Raw genomic sequence first — 22,149 nt, forward strand, 5'->3', positions numbered from 1 at the left:
ATCTACTAAGCAGTTAAAAAAATATTTTAGTAAATATATTTATTTTTTTTTCTGAAGACTCCATTAAATTAGTGGATATCTCTGATGTGTTGTACCAAAGTTATTAATTCAATTAAAAAATAGATCAGGTGTCCCATCTTGGACATGGATGAACAGCAAATGCAATGGAAAAAAATCAAGAGAAAAAGAGGAATATGAGACAATGGAAAATACAAGTAATTTCCAGCTTTTGGCATTCTACCTCACAGGGATTTTGAGAGAGGGTACCCCTGCATTTAGCAGTTCCTGATGGATTTCTTGCCTGTTGTTTTGACTAGCTGCTTCTGACTTGATGTATAATTTTGTCATGAATGGTAAAAGTGTAATTAACAGAAAAATGTTTGTGCTAGTAAACTGCTAAACAAAAGGGTTTTTATCAGGAGGGAAAGGGCAAGAAGCCTAGGCATATAAAAGTCCCATATGATACTGTTTGTGGTGGGTTAAGCCTGGCCAGCAAATAAGCACTCCCCAGCTCCTCACTTGCTCCCCTTCCCCAGCAGGATGGAGGAGAGAGAACTGGAAGACCAATAGCAAGAAAAACTCCTGGGGGGGTTTAATAAGTGAAGCGGGAAAAAACCCAACCCAACAAGTGGTGCAAAGGTAATCAATCACTTAGCACCCAGTTTTTATAGCTCAGCATGAGGTTACATAGCATATTATATACCTAGATTGTCAATCCTGGTCAGCTGTCCCGACTGTGCCCCCTCCCAACCTTGTGCTCACCCCCAGCCTACTTGGAAGGGGACAACAGAGTTACAGAGGCCTGGACACTGTGCAAGCACTGTTCAGCAACATCTAAACCACTGTTTCAGTTTGAAAGCAGCCTAAAACACAGTCCATATAAGCTGCTAGAAAGAAAATTACCTCACCCCAGCCAGGCACTACCACAATCACACAACCAAACATTTATTAATTGCAGACTCAACCAGAGACAAAGATGAGAAATCATGGCTTTTCAGAGCTAAACAAAGTTTTTCTTTGAAATCATTAAAAGCAAGTCTCTGTATGATGGCTTGACTCTTCCACCTCTGTAGGCTTCATTTTTGCAGATAACTGCCATTATAGTTATTAATACCACACTGTGCATGAGAAATAAAACTTGAAAAGGCTCTCCACATTTAACCACTAGCTATCAGAATGAAAATACTTTTAAACTAATGCCAAATATGAGTACAAATGACAAGCAGAGCCAACAGGCTCCAGTCATATTAAGTATTTTTTGCAGGGAAAAAAAAGTGTCCAACTCACCAACAAGTCAAAAACTTCATTAACATCTTTTCCACGAATTTCAATGCCATTAATCTCCAGAACTTCATCCCCTTCATGCAACAGCCCACTCTTCTCTGCAGCACCTCCTTTCACTATTCGACTAATGATAACAGAATCCATTTCATTGCGAACAGTAGCACCCTGTGTAGTGAAAACACATTCTGAATTTATTATATACACAAAACTCAAAGCCTTCTATTGTATATACTCCAAGCCAGCGGAGAAACTATGTTGAAAGAGAATGCAAGTAACAACTCAGATGCATACACTCAGTGCTGCAATTTGTAAAAACACTGTTTTATTCCTTTAAGCTGCACTGAAGATTGAAGAATTTAATTGCTTCACACCATAAGATTGTTTTTTGTTGTGTTGGGTTTTTTTAAATATTTCTAAGGAAATGCTGACTTGAAAGATGTGAAATAGAAAATGAGAGTTGCTTAAAAAAATAATACATGGTTGGCACAAGGCTACAAGCTCCCCTGCAGCAAAGCTTGAGACAGTGACTTCTGTCAAGAAGTCCTGTCCAAACCCAAGTTCACAGACGTTGTACAGATTCTAAATGACAGTCTGGCTACTGCTGCGTGAAGATACGCACAAGTTTACTGTCTTATCACTACTTCTCACTTTGGAGGGAGGGAGTGTTAACAAGTTACACATCACCTCAACATTCAAATTCTGAAACTTTCATAGCAATCTTCACAGGACAAAAAAGCTTACCTCCTTTACATAAAACTGAGTGAGTACCAGTACTTACCAATGGAATATCCCGAGCTTTCTCAATGCGAACTATTTTAACCGTCTCCCCTCCGTACACGCCAACATTCTCATAAATTTTTTCATCTGTCATAGGCTCTGGTTGCATTTCTTGTTCTGCAACCTTATCATGAGCCAGTAAAAGTGCCTAGTGTTAAACAAAATCAGCTCAGTTACAGAAAATTTCACACTTTACATGCATACAAAATAGTAGAGTTCAATAAAGTTCCATTTTGTTTTACCTGCATATGAGGGGCATTTAGCAAAGCATTAAGCTCCTGGCCATCCTTATGGTGACTGGGTTTCAAAACGCTCTGTACCTGAAGAATCAAGTAGTAAAGCTCTTAATCTACCCAGTGATTCATTTATCTTCCCTCCCATACTCAAGCACAAGCCCCTAGTTGCAACTATTCATTTTACTGAAAGCAAAGTATATCCACATAATTGTTACACTGGCTGACTGAACTTAACCTGGTGCATATTAGGAAATCATGCAATGACACCACAGGACTACTCCAGCGTATCTTGCCTCAGTGACTGTAAAATCTAAGCTGGTATCCACACAGATTTGACAGTATCAGAGACTGGCAATGAGCTCAGCTACCAAAAAAATGTACATTGAAAGGAAGGGAACATGATAGTGAAATCAGTCACAACGAAGTTTATGTGAATATGCTGAGTATTTTAATATGGACTAATTTCTTATTAATGTGACTAGCCTCCCTTTTCCTTAAAAGCAGATGATTTATTTATTATTTTTGCCAACAGCAGGACCAAAAATTCCACAACAGGTTTTGCAGCACATCCTGGAGCCCCTGCCTCAAAGTGCACGAATCAAAATTTCAAAAGGTCCCTGGAAATCAGATTTCTTCACCTGGTTCCAAAATATTCCACATTAACATAAGGACAAGTTTTGCTCAAACAGCTTCAGTTGCCTAAAAAGGTTTGCCTTCTCATACAATTATCAAACATGCCTTGTCACCACCTCTTGCAAATTCTAGGAAATCCTTTTACAGAGAAAGCCAGGAGCAGGGCCAAAGGTGAGGCTGAAGAAGATATTTTGCTTAGTCATTATCCTCTGGCCTAATCTGACCAAAGGCACCCAAGTCCTAAAAGCACAAATTAATCCAGAGACATTAAGAGCAGAATATACTTATCAGAGCAGCAGCTTTCAGTGGGATAGGAAAGATGTTTTATTCCAAGACCTTTTAAGGATGAGGTAACATGTCATAACAGAATATGAAGAAACCACACGTTCCAAAGTGAAAATAATTAAGCTTTTTACGTGTTGTAACAATATCTAAAGGTCTGAGGATGCTCTATCCTAGGAGCAATCATACAGAAATGCTAACAACTCTCTTGGATGCTATCAGGTGACAGTATGGAAAACAGTAAAGGTAATGTAAAATTCTAGCAAAAGCCACAAAATGAACTGTTCCCACGGAGCACAATCCCTACATTGCCAACAAAACACTGTCACATGGAAAAAATTCCTGTGCTTAGCAATAAACCTGGCACAACCTCCAGGAGCCTTTCTTCTGGCATCCTTAGAACATGTCTCATGAGAACAAGCCTAGAACAGCTGAGAAAAGTCAAACAAGAAGTCAGATTTAAAGAAGTTTAAGCGATATCTTTAAAACCCTAGAGAACAGAAAGAATTCAGCTTTATATAGGCCCAACCTCAGTCACAGAGTCAGCAGGGTTGGAAAGGATGTCTGAAGATCACCTAGTCCAGCCCCCTGCTAGAGCAGGATCAGCTAGAGTATATCACACAGGAACACATCCAGGCAGGTGTTATCTCCAGAAAAGGAGACTCCACAAGCTTTACGGGCAGCCTGTTCCACTGCTCTGTTACCCTCACAGGAAGTTTCTCCTTATGCTTAACTAGAACCTCCTATGCTCCAGCTTGTGCCCACTGCCCCTCGTCCTGTCATTGCACACTGTGGAAAAGAGACTGGTTCCATCCTCCTGACACTCTTTAGATATTTATAAGCAGTTATGAGATCCCCTTTCAGTCTCCTCCAGGCTAAACAGACCCAGCTCTCTCAGCCTTTCCTCAAAGGGCAGATGATCCATTCCTCTAATTATCTTTGTGGCCTTGCACCGGACTCTTTCCAGCAGTTCTTAATGCACCCCAGGATGCCACTGGCCTTCTTGGCTGCAAGAGCACATTGTTGGCTCATGATCAGCCTGTTGTCCACCAGGACCCTGAGGTCCTTTTCACCAGAGCTGCTCTCTAGCAGGTCAGTCCCCAACTTGTACCAATATGTGGGGTTGTTCCTTTCCAGATGCAGCACTCTACACTGGACCTTGTTGAATTTCATTAAGTTTCTTCCTCTCCAACCTGTCCATGTCTTGCTGAATGGCAGCACAGCCTTCTGGTGTGTCAGCCACCCCTCTCGGTTTGGTATCATCAGCAAACTTGTTAATGGTACACTCTATCCCTTTGTCCAGGTCACTAATGAATATATTGAATTGGGCTGGACCCAGTAGCAACCTCTGGGATACTCCACTAGACACAGCTTTCCAACTAGACTCTGCCCTGCTTGCCACAACTCTCTGAGCTCTGTCCTTTAATCAGTCCCAATCCACCTCACTGTCCTATCATCCAACCTACACTTCATGAGTTTGGCTGTGAGGATGGCATGGGAGATGGTGTTGAAAGCCTTGCTGAAATCAAGGTAGGCCACTTCCACTGCTCTCCCCTCATCTATCCATCTAGTTATGCCATTGTAGAAGGCTATCAGATTGGTCAAGCATGACTTCCCCTTGGTGAATCCATGCTGACTACTCCTGATGACACTTTTCCTCAACATGCTGTGAGATGGCACCAGGACCAAGCTGTTCCATCACCTATTCAGGGACGGAGATGAGGATGACCAGCCTGTAGTTACCTGGGCCCTCTTTCTTCCTATTTTGAAGACTGGAGTAACACTGGCTTTCCTCCAGTCCTTAGGCACCTCTCCTGTTCTCCAGGACTTTACAATGATGGAGAGCAGCCTAGCAATGGCTTCTGCCAGCATCCCATCAGGGCCCGTGGATTTGTGGATGCCCAGTTTACTTAGTTGATCTCTAAACCAATCCTCTTCAACCAAGGCAAAGTCCTTTCTCCTGTCTTCCTCTGTGGTCCCAAAGGTCTAGGACTTTGCAGTAACGACCAAGGCAAAGAAGGCATTCAGTTACTCTGCCTTCTCTATACCCTCTGTCACTAGGGCACCCACTTCACTCAGCAGCAGGCCTGCATTTCCTGTAGTCTTCCTTTTGCCTCTCAATTGGCCTCTGAATTGGCCAGAAAGCGATTATCCTTGACTTAGCCTGAATTTTGGGATGACATATAGCAGACAGAGCACTGTAAAGGATGTATCTCACTAACAAATTTTCCTCTGTGTTGAAAGAAGAGGTTCTTCTGTACAAAAAAGTCCTCTCTCATAGCGGGTTACTGAACATCTCTAGCTTTCAAGAGTATTTCAATTCCGAAGAAACTACAAGAAGCTTTAAAGCCTTATTTATCCAATCTTTATGACCATATTACAGGAAAACCTATTCAGAAAGCAACTCAGAAGTCCTACGAGCAAGACAACCTTTTGAATGTAAAGTCAGAGGTAGGGGATTTGACAGTGGAAAAGAATGTGGCCAGGCCCAACCAGTCATTTTGTGTGTGGTGAATATCCTTTATTCAAGCTGAACTTCTGCTTTGTATAATTTAATTATTAAAAATTTAAATAGCTCCTCCCTCCCCCTTTTAAGATAAAGATATGTTTATTATTTGCCTATTTAATGAAGCACCAGGAAAGCTTCAGGCTGGTATAAGCACCACTTACTACACCAGTATTGCCACATGCTAGATTCCTTTGTTGCTTGTGGTAATGAATCCCACAGTTTTACCAGATTAAAACATTTGACAGTAGGCTGTCATCCCAGAAGTAGCACACTATAGATAGCATAGGCAGGCCATATTAAATACGTGTCAATACTTGTATTTTCTTAACTCTTCAGCCTTGTTTTTATTGTTTATTGTGTTAACTTTAGGTCAAGCAGTCTGCCCAGTTTAGTTTCATTATTTACACCTCAATTTGGAGGTACATACTGTGGAGACACATGCTAGAGTGATATTAAACATTCAGTACTTAACTGCACCTGCAGAATCCTGTTGTTGCTTACTCTCAGATACACAAGGCTGTCAGATGGAACACACACAGACATTATACTGCACTTATACTACAAGTTACAAGCTTCCAGTGCATCTTCTCTGATGAGTAGTACTGATAGTACTAGTACTGATCTAGTTTAATTGCCAGCACTTGCTGAAGTGAACACAAGTAAGTCCAAAACCTTTAGTACACAGCCTATATAAATTGAGCTTATTAAGTCTATTTAACAGCAAGAACATCTTTAAGGTTTTTGGTATGTGCTGTTAGAGGCCAAAAATTACAAACTCTCTTGAATGCTGCATCAAATATTCTTACAAGGTCAAGATTGACTATATTCCTATAATCCCTGCCTCCATCTTGGTCCAGTTTAAATAGATTTAAAATCAGTTTAATCACACTTGATGTTTACTGGCTATTTTTATTTAAGACTTGGAGTACATCACATTGCATGAAGATTAGCTTTCTAAAATAAATTCCTTAAGCTCAAGTGCTTCATTCCACCTTTTAAATTCAATTAAACTTCCTTTAAAAAAAAAAAGAATTAAACAAAATCTTGAGTTGTTGGTGCCTGGTTAACAGAATCAGTGGGAAAACTCACCTGTACAAGTATACTACTAATTTTAAAAATTTCCTAAAGAGGACTTGAAAATAAAAATGTACCACTTCACTCTTAGGTGCTGCTAATGGTTAAAAAATTAAAAATCCAAAAAGTTTTCACAACACACTATTCCTACACATTGTTTCATAAAAGCAAATAATAAATTAAAAAGTAAATGAAAACAGATTTTTAAAATTAAGTTCAGTATAGAAAATGATACTTCCCCCAATATACTTTCAAAAGTGTAGTTCAAATGAATTTAATATTAATTTTTTTTTTTTTTTTTTTAAAGGGAGGATGTTTCACATTGCAATATGAAACTCTTTTCCTGTTAAGAGTTCTAGAAGCATGAGCTCTAAAACAGGTTCTCTTCCACACCATGAAACCTCAAACAAAACATACATGTAGCTTCAAATTAGGACAAGCAGTCCAAAGCAGTTTCAGTTATACACTGTCACTGATGACCTGTGCACTAACATATGCATATTAACATTACCTGCCATTTAAAATTAATATTATACATGTATGTGCTACTTTTTCTTGTAATGTCTTGTGGCTTTTATCCTCAAGATGTTATCAGTATCTTAAAACCAGGCTTCTGCAAATGTCTTTTCAAAACCACCCTGAATTAGTTAAGCTAACTGCTTTCTGGGGGAGCTTCCAATGCCTATGTTTAGGGAAGGAAAAGAGCAAAAGACACAACCAAACATCACGGTACAAGAAAAAATCTGGACATGCAAGATAGACGCTTTATGGGAAAAAAAACCCACCAAAAACAAAAACAACTTTTCCTAAAGCAGAAATAATTTCCTCCTGTGCTGCTACTGTAATGAATACAGAAGCATATCTAAAAGGAATAAAGGATCTGAAAAAACAAGCATAAGACCATCTATTCAGGCAAGACTGAGATGTACAGAATATCTCCTCTTGACTCACTTATTCCAGTCACAGAAATACTTGTCCTGAATTTCCAGCTTATCATTTCAGGATGCTATTTAACATATTGCAAAATACAAGTCACTTAAATACACAAGAAGCTGAATCATTGAGAAACTAGATTATATCTGAAAATAGGAACAAATACATGCAATATATTGACTTTTGAGGAATTTCAAGGCTGGACAAGAAAAGGATGGGAGCTGAAGAATGTAAATTAGTGAAGTGATATGTTTGCCTTTTATGTAGTAAGCTCCTAGGTGATGAAAAAATTCCATTGACTTAAAATTTTTACATTATATAAGTATCTTTCTTTATGCTTAACCTTCTTCATGGACTGCTAAGAGACAAAAGACTGGCTTTGCACCACCTTCTGATTTTAGGATTTACCAAATCACCTGAAAAAAGAGAGGGAAGATGGAGAGGCATATGAAAATTTGAAAACAGACCTAGAGTTTTCCTAGGCATATTTTCTTCTTGGAAACCTCTATTACACAGCAAATAAAAGGATATAATATCAATTAAGGGAAAAAAAAACAGCTTTCTTAAGAGATAAATCTGTAAGAATCTATATCACAAATGAAAATTCAAAAACTCTGGCTTGTATCTGAATGAAATTCCAAACTGGGCCTGTGTAAAGAGGGGGCTTGGGGAAGTAGTTTACAAACAGAAGTTAACTGAAAAGGTTCCTTCAGGCTTGCAGACACTGAAGAAGTCTAGTGGCAATCTATAGCAGCCTACTGGCTGATGAGTAAGCCGGTATGTATGTAAAATGCTCCCACCTGGTTTTGGCACAGTCTTACTGACAAACCTAAACAGGAAAATACTGAGATGCAGTTTAATCAGCACACTGCACCTTTAGATAACATTCAAATTATGTTCCTCAAGAACCAGTAATTTCTTCTGCAAAAGAACTTCAAGCTTTCTACAATGCTGTTTTCCTTGACTAAGAATGTTAAAATCCAGAAAAAGGACAAAGTGTTAAAAAATTGCTTCATAAAGAAAAATACATTAAAAAAAATAAATCATCTTGCTTCCATACTGAAATTTGAGTTACATTCCTTTGAGCAACTGGAGAATGGCTGTATACTAACTCAAGCACTCCAAGTGATCTACCTGAGCCAGATTTGAACAGCTAAACTTGACTCACTGGCAGCTAAATCTGGAGCATTCACCCAGTGTCTGGATGTGGCTTAGCTGAACACTACAGTGCTACACTTGCACTGATACTGGTATTTAAGCTACTGTTTAAAGTTAACAAATTTCTATCGGTATAAAGTGTAGCCATGCTACACTGCAATACATACATGCAACAAACCCCTCAGAAGGTCTTAGCTGCATCCAGCTGCCTGAGAAAACTCTGTTCACAGAAACGTTGTATCTCATGTTTTCTCTAAATTACTATTAATGCTTATAATACACTTATTGTATACAGGTATTGCCCATCCATATTCAGGTGAGTAAGCCTCAAAGGAAGTAGCTAACATGGCTGAAACTGCAGAATTAGTCCAAACAGTTATGATCTGACTGAAAAGACTGAAGTTAAAAACCTTGCTCCAGTAAATTTCTAAAAGTATACTTTAATAACTTCTAAAACACATACCAAATGTGCTATGTATGACGAGCTGTCATCTGTCAGACAAAAGTCAAGTGTTATCTGACCATCACAGCAGTAATTAAAACACTGAAATTGAAGTATTAAGGCATCTGTCGCTCACTTTAAAGCAGAATACTTGTTTCCAGTATGGCTGCATTTTCAGATTCTCCTCTCAGTCTAAGAACCATGGCTCAACTGAGAGGAAAGCCACAGTAATATGGAATTGTAGTTCAATTCCTAAACAATTTGAATAAAGAGTATTGAAGGTAAGAGAGTTAGATTTTCACAACCGCTCCTTTTTCTTATGTGTAAACTTAGTACGTTTTTCTGATACGTATCTATCCATGCTAAAAAAGGGAGTTCTTATGCCCAGAATATTTTTCTGGTTACTGTTTGCTAATCTGGAAAAACCGGATACAGCAATCAGTGACTACTATAATCCCTTTCATATTCAACATTCAGTAACTCAGACAAGCTTGACAAGTACATATTTCAACAACAGCTATGATTATATGTTTCATATATATTAGAGATGCATACTGTACATACCTCTTGTGCTAGCTCTTGTGCATTGGAGATGAGAGGATATGGAGGGCTGGCTTTGTTCATGTGCACTGTAACAGCATTGTGTATCTTAAATGCATTCTGAAAATCACTATTTTGAACAAGCTGTAAAATGAGAGAGAGATCCTCTTGGCTCTGAGGGTCTACCAAAACGTGCTGGATATGCTTAAGAGAAGTTAACAGTTCTTCCACTTCTAGGTAAGAAATAAAATACAAATAAGGTACAAGTTAACAAGATTCATAACTAAGTAATGCTTATATTAAGATTTTTACCAACTTTTTTTGCTGTTCAGTTTTAATCAGCAATGATACATGCAATTTTATTAGTTATCCATTATTTACTCTGACTTTTAATAGCACAACATACCTGAATTTAAAAACAAACAAACAAAAATCTGATTTGGTAAAAGGAGAAATAAAGTTTATACATTCTTTAAATTTAAAATTGTCTTGAAGGAACAGTTCTTCTCTGAAAGAAATCACCAATATGTAAAAGACTCAGTAATTGCAGCTCATGTATAGTCAAATGTGAAAGAGGGACTAGTTTGCAATATGAAAATAACTCCTTTGCTGAACTAATCTTGACGCACTGAATGTTCACTTATTTTGATACACCTTTCTATGGATATCTGCCACATATGGTGTATATATATATAACGCTTACTGGTAGAACGAGTGTTTGATAAGCAAACTTCATACTATTTCTAAACGTAAAATTATGCACAGTCTCAACACATTGAAATAAAAGGGTGAAAAAAAATAACATCTATGGTCAGAGTTGTGAAAGTGATCTGCACCAAAACAAAATACACATATTTTGCTGCTTGAATAATAAAATATTTTTGTATATTTTAATAACCAGTTTCTACATGTTTGAAGAGTACTACATATGTACCACATTCTTGAGGTTCAAGAGCTAATCTGAAGCTTTACGGGTGCTTTGTAAAGACTGCCAACAAATTCACAGCTCTTTAAACCAATCAAATACTTCTGGAAAGTATGTCACTTATCAATATTAAGTATTTGAGAATCTACATAAAACAGGGAATATAATACCTATAACATGTATAAACCCAGATACGAAATTCTGAAGCAGACAAAACAAAAAAAAAGCCTTAAATAATCTATGCATTCTCACACATTTCCTGAAGAAAAGCCTCAAGAGGTTGGTCAGCTATCTTTTAATTTAATAAATTAAATTTAGTTAGAATTTTAAAAAACAAAGATATTCCCAAAATTGAAAACTGTCAGCTGATACGGAGGTCAGTCACCCTTACTGGTAGCAAAATATCAGCTTCGGGAATTAACAACTGTCATCTATTCATTGTGAGCTAATTAAATAACATTAAAATCGAAACGGTATCAAGACATCAGCTAAGTTGCATTTTTTACATGAAAAATCATGGTAGATACTGATTGCTAACATATCCGGATACATTCTGTCAAAAAGTTTCCTTTACCTATTTTTTACCTTAAATTCACCAGTACACTACACAATGCTAGATGCAAACTTGTTGAGCACAAGATTAAAATAGTTGATAAATGAGATGCATGAAAACCATAAAGCCTAATCAAATATGTATTCCAAACAAGTTGAATGGTTTTAATTTTTGATAATGCATACCTACATTTATGTTTTCAATTCTGAGTTTTCGAGTCAGTCTTCTACATAAAAGGAAAAAATCTAGAGCTACTACTCTTGTACTTTTCTGTTTGCAGGACAAGGAAAAAAAAAGTAAAAAACCTCCAAAACCATTCCACACATGCTGAAAACATCCTACCCACCAAAGGTCAAGGGCTTCTTCCTGTACCACCAAGGAAACAAAAGGCAGCAGTACAAAAGCTGCAAGGAAAGCTTGGAGACTGGCTGTGCAGGATATTTCACAGGTGAAATACAGTACAGCTCACAACACTCATTAAGGCAGCCAATGTCTCACTAGGGAACTGCATACACAATATATTGCCTATCACACAGGGTAAACGCCATCTGGAGAGAAGGCTAAAGAATGCTCTACAGAGAAGAACATTTGCTAAATAGGATGTTGTCACCTGGCAAAATTCTAATAATGTAGAATATGCAGACTACCAAAGTATCTCAGCAGCTGTTTCTCCCAAGTGTGAAGAAGTGCACTATTTTCAAGCAGTAGAACAAACAAACAAAAGGCAACACAAACCAGTCAGATATTATTATAAAGCTCCTACTGATATCTGCTCAGTTAAAAAATCACACCAACCCCAAATTGTTGTTACTGTTACCAGATTAAAAAAACAGTGAGGCATTTGAGAAGAACATCACTTCTTCTAACACAAATTATTTTATTCCATTATTTTTGAACTGTCTATCCCTCCTTATGTATCTGAGAATTCAAATACATACACACGTGTACACACAGTATAATATATATTCTGTATAAGACAAAAATATAAAATATATACATCTTATTATGTATCTACAATAAAGACATCCTGTTCCTAGATGCCTCTACATATTCTCTCTTCAGCACTTTGCTAGATCCCTTTCTTACAAACTTCCACTGTACTGTGCCTCCTGCCTAATTCCCTTCTATACCGAATCTTCATCTGTGCTGGATGTAGAAGTCCTATACCGAAAGATTTTCTCCAACCATAGAACAGTAAACAAATACTCCCTTCATCACAATTCTAAATGAGAAATGTTTGAAAGGAGTTAAATATTCCCCAAAAGCTAGCATGGCATTTCCTAGTAATTTGTTTAATAAGAAAACCATACACATAAACCCACATATAATTCTCTCTTTACTTATGCATGCCTAACTCTCTCTAGGTTCCTGTTTCTGAATTCTAAATAACAGACTAGATTTCAGTGCAGGTTTTTGTTTGATTTTGGTCTTTAAAAAACAAAAAAGCAAGTTAACAAAAGACTCCATGGCAAGGGTGTTGGAAATAGATTATCTTTAAGATAACAGATTTTCTTCCAACCCAAACCATTCTATGGTTCTATGATCTCCAGACATTTCCTACTGAAAGGCCTGTCTTGAGGAAAAATGTTCAGTAAAAGACTTAACATCTGCATTTACTCACAGAAAAGTGTCAGGGTTCTTTTGCAGAACAAGTCCATTTTTTTAATTGCAGGTCAATTAGCAAGGACTACCTGATTTTCAAGTCTTCTTTTACAAGAAGTGTTGCAGCCTTTTTTCCACAAGGCTATGAAATGCTTGGAATGTGACTGAGCACTGTGCCATACACCCATTAATCAAAAGACTGCCAGAGCAAAAGTATGCAAGTGCAGGGGAGGACCCCTGGTCATAGCTCAATGTTAAGATTAGGAAAAGAAGAAAAGAAAATAGTTGCTGTTTATCACTTTAAACAAAAGGTTATGAACAGCAGGCTTAAGATAAAATTTTAATTCCCAAGTTATTTTACAGAACTCTAGAGTACTCTATGTACTGGTACTAGTACTCTAATGCTCCAAAAAGTACTTGAATCACAGGGCTAGGAAAAATATATTTAATCAAAAAATATTTCTGAAAGAGAAATATATTATAAACATAAATAAAAGTAAATTTTGCCCAAGCTGAATAAACTGTAGCAAACAAATTTTTTCTGCATTTTAAGGAAGTATACTGCTGTGAAAAAAGCCAGTTAAATCTTATATGTACATGATCTAGGTTAATAGAAAGTTATTTCCATTAAGACAGCTGTCTAAATAACACACTGTTTTGATAACAAACCTTCAAAATTGTTTTAAGTGTCCTGTTTTATTTTTATAAATAAAACCCAATTTGTTTAATCTAGTCTACTTTTTCTGTTTCTTTAGTTGAAAAGATTGAAGACTTGGCATAGATCTGCAAAATTAGACACTGGCTCTTATGAAACATTTTCAAAACTAAAAAACCAGACAATTAGATCAATATCCCAATTTAAAACATATATTTAGAAGAGGCTTTATGAATTAACACACACACACAACATTAAAAAGCAAAATTTAAATCAGTATTTTAAAAAGACTGAATAAGGGTATTTTAACATGTCTGTAATTCACTAGCACCTACCCAGGTTTTTTGGGGTTCACATAACAAAGCTTAGAGATTTGTGAAAGTGACTAAGCACTTTCACCTAGACAGTAAAAGTGGAAAGATGGAAACAGTGAGCAGCAGTGTAGATCAGACATTCAGCATAATGAAACAGAAAAAATGTGAACAATTTTACCTACTAACAGTTATTTTTTGGACAAAGTAATGGGCTATCAAGTACCTTGGAGATCAAAAAGTTGTATGTGTAAATTTATAAAAACCTGGCTCCTCCAAGTCCACTATTCAAAAAAAAATTAAGGACAATCAGCTCAAATCCTCTCTATGAAACTGTATTATTTTGTAAGTGTGCATGTGTATACCTAATACATTCATAAGGTCATATCCCTAGACTTAATACTAAATCAGTAACAGACAGCTTTTAGAATTATAAAAAAAAAATGTTTTGAGATTCAGCATTAGTGTCAGATGATACAATGATTAATCCAGAAACTGGAAGACCAACGTGCTTAATAGTGGAGGAAAATTTTGAAAGAGGCCACGTTCCTACAGAAGCACTGCCTTAAATTTAAAATTATGACATTTTTTGACAGTTCTAATGACTGTTCAGAGATTCTTTATGGATTATGCAAGTTAAGAGATCACAGCATTTCATTTAGACCATTTTTATAAGTTTGCAACAACTCAACATCGTAACTGGAGTGCTAAACTCTTAAAAATCCTTTCTTAAATCTTAAGTCTACCTGATCCAAATTCTTACTATAATTCTGTCTGGCAAAGAAGTAATAGCAGTATGCTTGTATGCCTGTCAATATTATGTAATGATTTCCCTGATGGAAACAGATGACTGTAAAGCCTTAATCCAGCTCCCTGGTGCATATATGGTTATATCATGATTTAGTCTAATTAGATCTTCCAAAGCTCCTTGCCTGTCTAGCTTAAAGAACTGACCAAATTCACTCAGCAAGCTAGTCAGTACTTCTGCTCTATGCACTGAAATCGTATTTACTACAATTCAGAGTAGACACAGACATAATTAGCTTTCTGATTTTCATGGTATTGGAAGGCTGAGGGTATTAGTTTTAGCTAAATCATGCAATTTATAACTGTGTTTTTACAGAAATTTGCTGACAGCAGAACACTGACAAGACCCAAACATAGATTACAAAAGTGAAGAGTTTGTCCTCATTGACAAAATTATCCAGTCATTTTCCTTCAAAATGCTTCTTGGACCGTATATTGCAATTTTCTAATTTACCTCTTCGACATGCTCACCTCTGCATTCTTTTCTTCAGTATATGGTGCTTTTCTTCTCACATCAAATACTCACACAATCCTAGCTTCCATTCACAACAATTTCCCCCCTTCTCTTATTTCTGAGCCAAATTTGGTTTCCTCCTTCCAGCTTTTCTCAAATGTTATCTTTCTCTGACAATCACTCTGTCCCACACAGCCTGTGCCCATTTTAACCCCATGCTGAGGTATGTTCAAAACAACCTTTTGTCATCACAGTAATTTCTCCATCAGTGTCTCTTCTGTTGGAAAACTTCAGTCTATCCCAGTTCTTTACTGGTTCTCCAGTTTTGTCAGACCCATACTCATTACTTCTCATTCCTACCATCTTCCATGCCTAGCTTCTTTGCCCATTGGTTTCCACCTAGCTCTCCCTCCAAGTTCTCAGCATCTCTGAAATGAAACCTAGCCTCAGCTTTGTAATTCAAAGTCACTCTTTCCTCCCTTTTACAGTTCCTATTCCCAATTCCTCTGTCTTCAGTGCCTTTAGCCACTGCGGCTAAGCAAGTGCCAAGAGAAATCACTTCTACTGTTTTGATGTCAGTCTTTGCATCTTCTGCTTTGTGTTTCCTTTAAGAAGAGAATTTAAAAAAAAAATCAAGCATCTAACACTTCATGAAGTTAAGTACGGAATCTGCCTCTTACAAAGAGATCTCTTGGACAGAAGCTGACAAGCCCTGCACTAAAACAAACCACACCTGCCTTGTTGGTAACTGACCCTACTTTCAGCAGGAGGATGGACTGGATGACTTCCTGATGACCCTTTCAACCTAAATTCTTCCAAAGAGGGATTTGTACAGTAAGGATTACCAGAGGTTATGGAATAGAGACATGTCTTTAGCAGAAATGTTGCTCAAGCACAGTAAAGATGAAGCACAACAATAATAAAAAAAAACCTAGCAATTTGATAGCTATTTTTCACCCTGTGTCCTCAACTACCAGCCAGTTTGAAAGAACAGCAAGAATCTTTAGTGCAGCCACAAAAAAAAGGTACCTTTTTAAAACAGTATGGATCTCAGAACAGGTATAGATTTGGAAATTTGGACTGGACTTCTAAAAATTCCCAGTCCCTCTTCTTCACCAGTGACACACCACATTTTAGATTAATAGATACTTACATTTGAGTAAGAAAGGCTAGAAATTTTTTCTACAGCAGCACAGTTAAAGAAATTTCAGCTACGAAATGAACAATTTCAGAACCTATTCCTTCAAAAATTACTAACATTATATTTTAATTAATGTTTAAGTGCCAGGGTAAGCATATTTTCACTGTCAATGCCAATACATTAAGAGCAAATGTAAATTGTATTATCAATTGTCACCTAATACAATCAGAATAAGAAGAAACCACCAGCATGATTCTCTTTAAAATACTAAAAACTCCTCTATTTTTAACTGACAATAAGTGTTTATTCATTGTTTATTCTGGTCTGTGCTTCATCAAACGTAATAAAATTGGGTATTACTTGCATGGCTTTCCTCAGCCTAAACAGGATGGAGACATCCACTGAATTCACTTGTTATCTACAGGGTATTTAACTGCTCCCCAAATGCATCTGTTTCTAAAAGCCATGTTCTGAGGCATGTAGCCTGGTGCTTGACTAAATAAATAAAAAAACCCGTATTACCACAAAATCAAAGGACCAGAAGACTTAAAATCTGTACAGAAAGAATTAGTTAAATTAGACTTTCAATTGCCTAAGAGAATATTAAGAGCAACTAAGTATTTTCCCCTAGTCCATTCATTGTATTTTACCTACCTAGTGTCTTCACAGTATAATGAGGACTCTCCAAAACAATTCCTTCTTCTGTATCAAACATTGGATTATCTATTCCAGTTTTAGGAGGAATTTGTGCTAGTTTCTTTAGCCTCATGGAAGCAGTAAGGTCCAGTTCTTGTTTCTTTCCCTCTTCTTCCCGTCTGCGCCTTATGTCCTCTTGCTGCTGACGGATTCGCTCCAGTTGAGCGCTCCGCCGCATGGGCATCATCCTGGAGCCCAATTCCCCAGGGCAATCAACAGCCATTTCTCTGTGCTTCTGAGGTTCTTCAAGAGATGCAAGATCCACATTTTTGGCTTCATTGTCAGAATCTTCTGTGATATGTCCATTCATATGAGACGTTGTCATGATTATTTGTAATTACGCTTATTCTCTTCAAACAGAAATGCTGCTATGAGGCCAGTTTTCATTATGATGTTGCATAAAATCCATTATAACTTCACAAATATTTCCTTTTCATCAGGGACAGTTGAAGAAACATTCAGGAAGAAAACCTAATGAAAGATATTAAAAAGAAGTTAGTGAATAACTGCATTAATAAGAAAACACATAAGACAGTTCTCCAAGTCCCCAGGAAGCAGAACAAGGGAACTTTTCCTCCATACTTACTTAGTGCTTCTTCCCCTACTAACAACTACAGAAACCTCACAAATACCTTTCACACATTTGAGTAAACTTCAAGTGCCAAAGGCACTTAGAAAAGGAGTACTATTGAAACTAATGCTGAAGTTTAATTTTCCAGTCAAAGCAATGGAGATTCTGCACTTAACACACACAACTGCATATCAGCAGTTTTCTTCAAGTTGTCACTTAGTTTTAATTCACCCTTTTCTTTCTTAAAAATTCCAACACAAACCATGTTTACAGTACTGCAAACACAAAATATTAATAATTTGTTATAAATAACGTGTTTGCAATAAGTTTAATAAGTTAAACACAAGTAAAGATACTTGCATTTACTGTTCATAAATTGAGGCATTTTTATATCAGCATCGCTTGCCAGGTTCAGAGAAGACAGGTCTGGCACAGAATTCTTCCAGAAGATACTATCTAAAGCAGTCTGGAGCTGCACTTACTGAATTCCAAGTAGGGATAAAGTCCTGGGATAAGAGTTGGACAGTTCTGGTTAGCAGCTACTCTTAATACTTCCTGCAGGTATGCATTAAAGCAGAAAGGATTAAATACAAGATTCAAAATCCCTGTGTGGGCATATGGAGGTGTAGATTTGACAAAGAACAATAGTAAGTTTCCACAGTCAATAGGGAGATTCCACTATACTCCTTATACCTTAATCTGGTTTCTCATTCCAGATGATTCAAGCTAAAGAATTTAAGTGTCCAGACAAATATAACCACTCAGCTCTTAAATATAATACATATAACTATGTGTTTTATACCATATTGCCTTTCTGTATCCCTAAGCCAATGGTATGTTATCATCCGTATGTCCAACTAAAAGGTCATAAAATTAATAAACAGTTGTGAACAGTATTACCAATACATTTATAATTTTTCAAGTTCTTTTTAATCTTTTAATTTACTGAAGGAAATAACTAATTTATTATACACGGAAAGTAACAAGATAGAAAAACCCCCATCTTTCTTAAACCAAATGTTTGTGTTTGGAGGAGGAAGGGAAAGATGCTTACGCTGTAATTAAGTTGAAAATTAAAGATCAATAGTACCGTCTTGGAGAAGCAGCAATAGAAACTCCCACATGAATTTCTGCAAGCTTGCAATGCTAAGTACAGCTTTTTATTTTCATAAGGAGTAGTATACAGCTACATATAGCAACACAAAAAAATTACTTGGTTCCTGTGTAGCCACTACTACAAATTATTTTAAGATTTCTAAGCAAATATTAAAGCATTTATATGGTAGTAAAGCTTCTTTTTGCCTTTAAATGATACTTAATTGCAATGCACTGATATGTAAAAACAAAAAATTCAGGCAAAGAAAAGCACATAAAAACCAGCATAGCAGTGGGGCTAGCACTGCAAGTACAGCACAACTATTTGATGCCTGTAAAACTTCCAGCTAGTGCCCATCTTAAAAGTAACAGCTTTTCAAAGAATGAAGTCACATAAAGTAGCATTCAGACAAGGTTATATGAAGCACCATATGAAAAAGCAGTCTGAAATTCAGAGAAAGGCAGATAACAGTTTAGCAAGGTAATCCTTGGAAAGTTGTATTTCCCCTTCTGTAAGGGCAACTGCATTGTACAGAAATACCACTCGCAAAAAAAGGAAGGCTCATTGGGTACAGACTTGCTGAGAGCACTAATTTAAGTGTGGATGGAAGACAGTTCAAATTCTCTTTCATCCACATTGTACTGGTGATAGCTTGTCTGAAAACTGAACCTTTTGAAAATTACATTCACCTTCAACTCTGACAAGCTGAAAGAAAATTCGCATTCTTCAGTCCATCCAGTACAACTAACGGGTGTTGAAACAATTTAAGGGAATGAGTAATATCCATTTCCTCAGCAGTAAAGAAGTCAAAACCACTATCTGAGGATATGAAAGAAGTACAATGGTCCTAAGGAATTTAAAATGTAAAATATGACACTGATAAAACGTTAACTAAGTCCTCTAATTAAGGTGTGGTAGAGCAAAGGTTAAAAATAAGATTTAGCTTGAGGCAGGCACCAGGAGAGAAAACGTTATTCTAACCAATAAGCATGGCATCAAAAGTCTTAGGATTAATAATTTTAGAAATAGTTTTCTTGGCTTTTCCTTCTCAAGTTTTTCTTCTCAATTATAAAAACCTCAAGATAACAAGAGAAGGTTTTTATAACAAGTCTGTTCTCTGCAAGATGTGGATCATCCAATGAACCAGCTTTTCAGCCCAAGAAGAGCTTCTTTTGTTACATTAATTCGTATAGTATAAAGATGAAAATGTACTGACGTGCTCAATAATACTGAGTTTTACTATGTAAAAATATATATAATAATATTCAGAATGAGCAGACTTAATTTCCACTCTAGAACTTGGTATTGGCAGTTTTTATACTCTTTAAATATGTATAAGTCTTGTGTTACAGAGTTTGGTTGCTCTAAATTTAACAGAGGTTTGACTGTCTTACTTTGGACTGTCTATATCTAACAGGGCAACCTTAGCATTTCCACATGACACACAGGTTTTTCCAAATAAAGCAGATTTATGACTCTTCTCTGACAAATTTCATATCACAAGTCTTACCAATATGGTTCTGGAGAGCACGTGCAAAAGTGTCTTCTCCACAGACTTGCTTTTACTTTTAATTTTTTTTTCCCTACAGAATAGGACAAAACATATAAATGGCTAAGGGAAGTACAGCTATTGAGAAACTGCATTTCAAGTCACTCTGATGACCATCATGCATCACACAAGAATTTCATTGTGAAGTCATTATGAACAGCAGACAAACCATATTTATGCAAGTTCAAAATGGCAAAACTAAAACAAATCACAAACACTGTTTTGCTATTCTCATAAATACTGTATTTTACAAGCCACGCATCATTATTCATGCTAACCCCTAATAATGTCATCTCGTTAACCACCCTGAATACACTAAACAAAGCACAGACCCCAAAAGAATCAACAAATAAATGCAATCATCTTGGTTTGCAAGAGAGATGCTAGGAGATCTTCCTACCGACAGGGACAGAAACAGAAGTGCTGTAAGGTGGTTTAAGTTTTCACTTGCTTCCTGGGGACTGTGGCTCATATGCATAGCAATACTAATTGCTTTAACAAGTAGATTCTGTACAGTAAAATTGAATTTGTTTTGCTTCAGCAACTTCCACAGAGCAAAAATGACGTTTTCTAGAGGCTGAGGTTTTGTATTACGTTTCAGTGGTGTTCACAATTCTTTCAATGCTCAAAGTATGATTAGATTTGATAGCTCCCTTTTTAAAATTCATTAAAGCTGCAAATTCTGAATGACTTCAAGGAAGTTCAGAACTCACCTCCAACTGAATTTCATTAGTCAAGAGTACAAAAGCCCAAACTACATCTGTAATTATATTGTAAGCACAAGAAATAAATGTTTAAAAGCAGACTCAGCTCAAAGGATTTATCATCAGCTGAAAGCCGTATGCTATGACATGGTATATTAAAATATCATGAAAAATTCTATGTTGTTGAAGTGAATTAATATACACATACAAGATGCTTCTTGATACTTGGATTACTAACAAAATATGGTCATAAAACTATGTTACAGATCTCTACCATGTATTATTAAAGGCTTCCACAGTGATGGGTCTTATGGTATTTGTACTTAGTACTTCAGATTTCTAAGCAAGCAAAACTTAAGTAATAAAAATTGCAAAATAACTAAGTAAAACACTTTGGTAATTCCACAAACAGAAGCTCAGCATAGGGAAGAAAAAAGAAAATAAATCCCACCTTTTCCTATATCTAATCTCCCAAGCATATTTATTTTTTTTTCAACAGTATTTCAGAGAACCTGCAAGACTAAGAGACTTGGAAGCCAGTAACATAAAAGAAAACACAACACAATGTTGCACATAATAAAATTAACCACCACTTAATGAGAATTAAAGGTTACAGTTTAAGGTAGAAAATACTTCACAGATATCTCCCATGGAGCCTAATAATACCTGAAATACCTGGTATAGACTGGAGCAGCCTGATGTTTTTCAAAAGCAAGTAAAAGCTACAAAACCTATGAAAACTTCATATTATTTTTCTTAATTTAAAAAATTCTGTAATAGAAAAAAAATAATTTTCTTTACCCTAGCTGTGCAACACATTCAAACCTGCAACTCCTTTTTTAGTCTACAACATTTTAAGTTATTTCCTCTAATTAAATGCTCTAGCATAGTCTTGATATTGGAAGATAACTCTTCCCTTAAGATCCAGCTGACTCTTATTTCTAATAATTTCAGACCAGAGTTCATTATAAAATCCATCAAACACAGTAACTCAGTTCAAAATGTGTATTTCCAAGGGCTTTCAGACATGCCAAGAGGTTTTAACATTCCATGCTCACTTAAATGTGCAAGATATGTGGATCAACAGCAAAAAGGGCTAAACACTCAAAAGGAAAGTAATTTTCATTCTTAGACCTAAGTTACATTTTTACTAGAGAAATAATAAAAAGCATAGTGAAACTGAAGAAACTGAAAAGGTTAGACACAAGTTTAATAAA

General features: G+C 36.4%; 1 protein-coding gene across 4 annotated transcripts in view; it reads right to left on the bottom strand.

The window, feature by feature from the left end:
- The window catches only part of PALS1 (protein associated with LIN7 1, MAGUK p55 family member), a 56,991-nt gene that overhangs the window by 13,023 nt on the left and 21,819 nt on the right, over nt 1-22,149 (bottom strand). For 3 of the 4 annotated variants that reach the window (XM_051620851.1, XM_051620853.1, XM_051620854.1), the window contains 5 exons: nt 16,971-17,483; nt 9,893-10,101; nt 2,304-2,381; nt 2,063-2,209; nt 1,288-1,449 (listed from right to left, as the gene is read on the bottom strand). In XM_051620851.1, coding sequence (XP_051476811.1) covers nt 1,288-1,449; nt 2,063-2,209; nt 2,304-2,381; nt 9,893-10,101; nt 16,971-17,337 — 963 coding nt within the window. In that variant the 5' untranslated portion in view covers nt 17,338-17,483. Of the gene's footprint in view, nt 1-1,287; nt 1,450-2,062; nt 2,210-2,303; nt 2,382-9,892; nt 10,102-16,970; nt 17,484-20,189; nt 20,260-22,149 lie in introns of those variants that run through there. The other variant, XM_051620855.1, reaches the window with a different exon arrangement.

Source organism: Apus apus, chromosome 5, assembly GCF_020740795.1.
Source record: "Apus apus isolate bApuApu2 chromosome 5, bApuApu2.pri.cur, whole genome shotgun sequence".
NCBI classification, from domain to species: Eukaryota; Metazoa; Chordata; class Aves; order Apodiformes; family Apodidae; genus Apus; species Apus apus.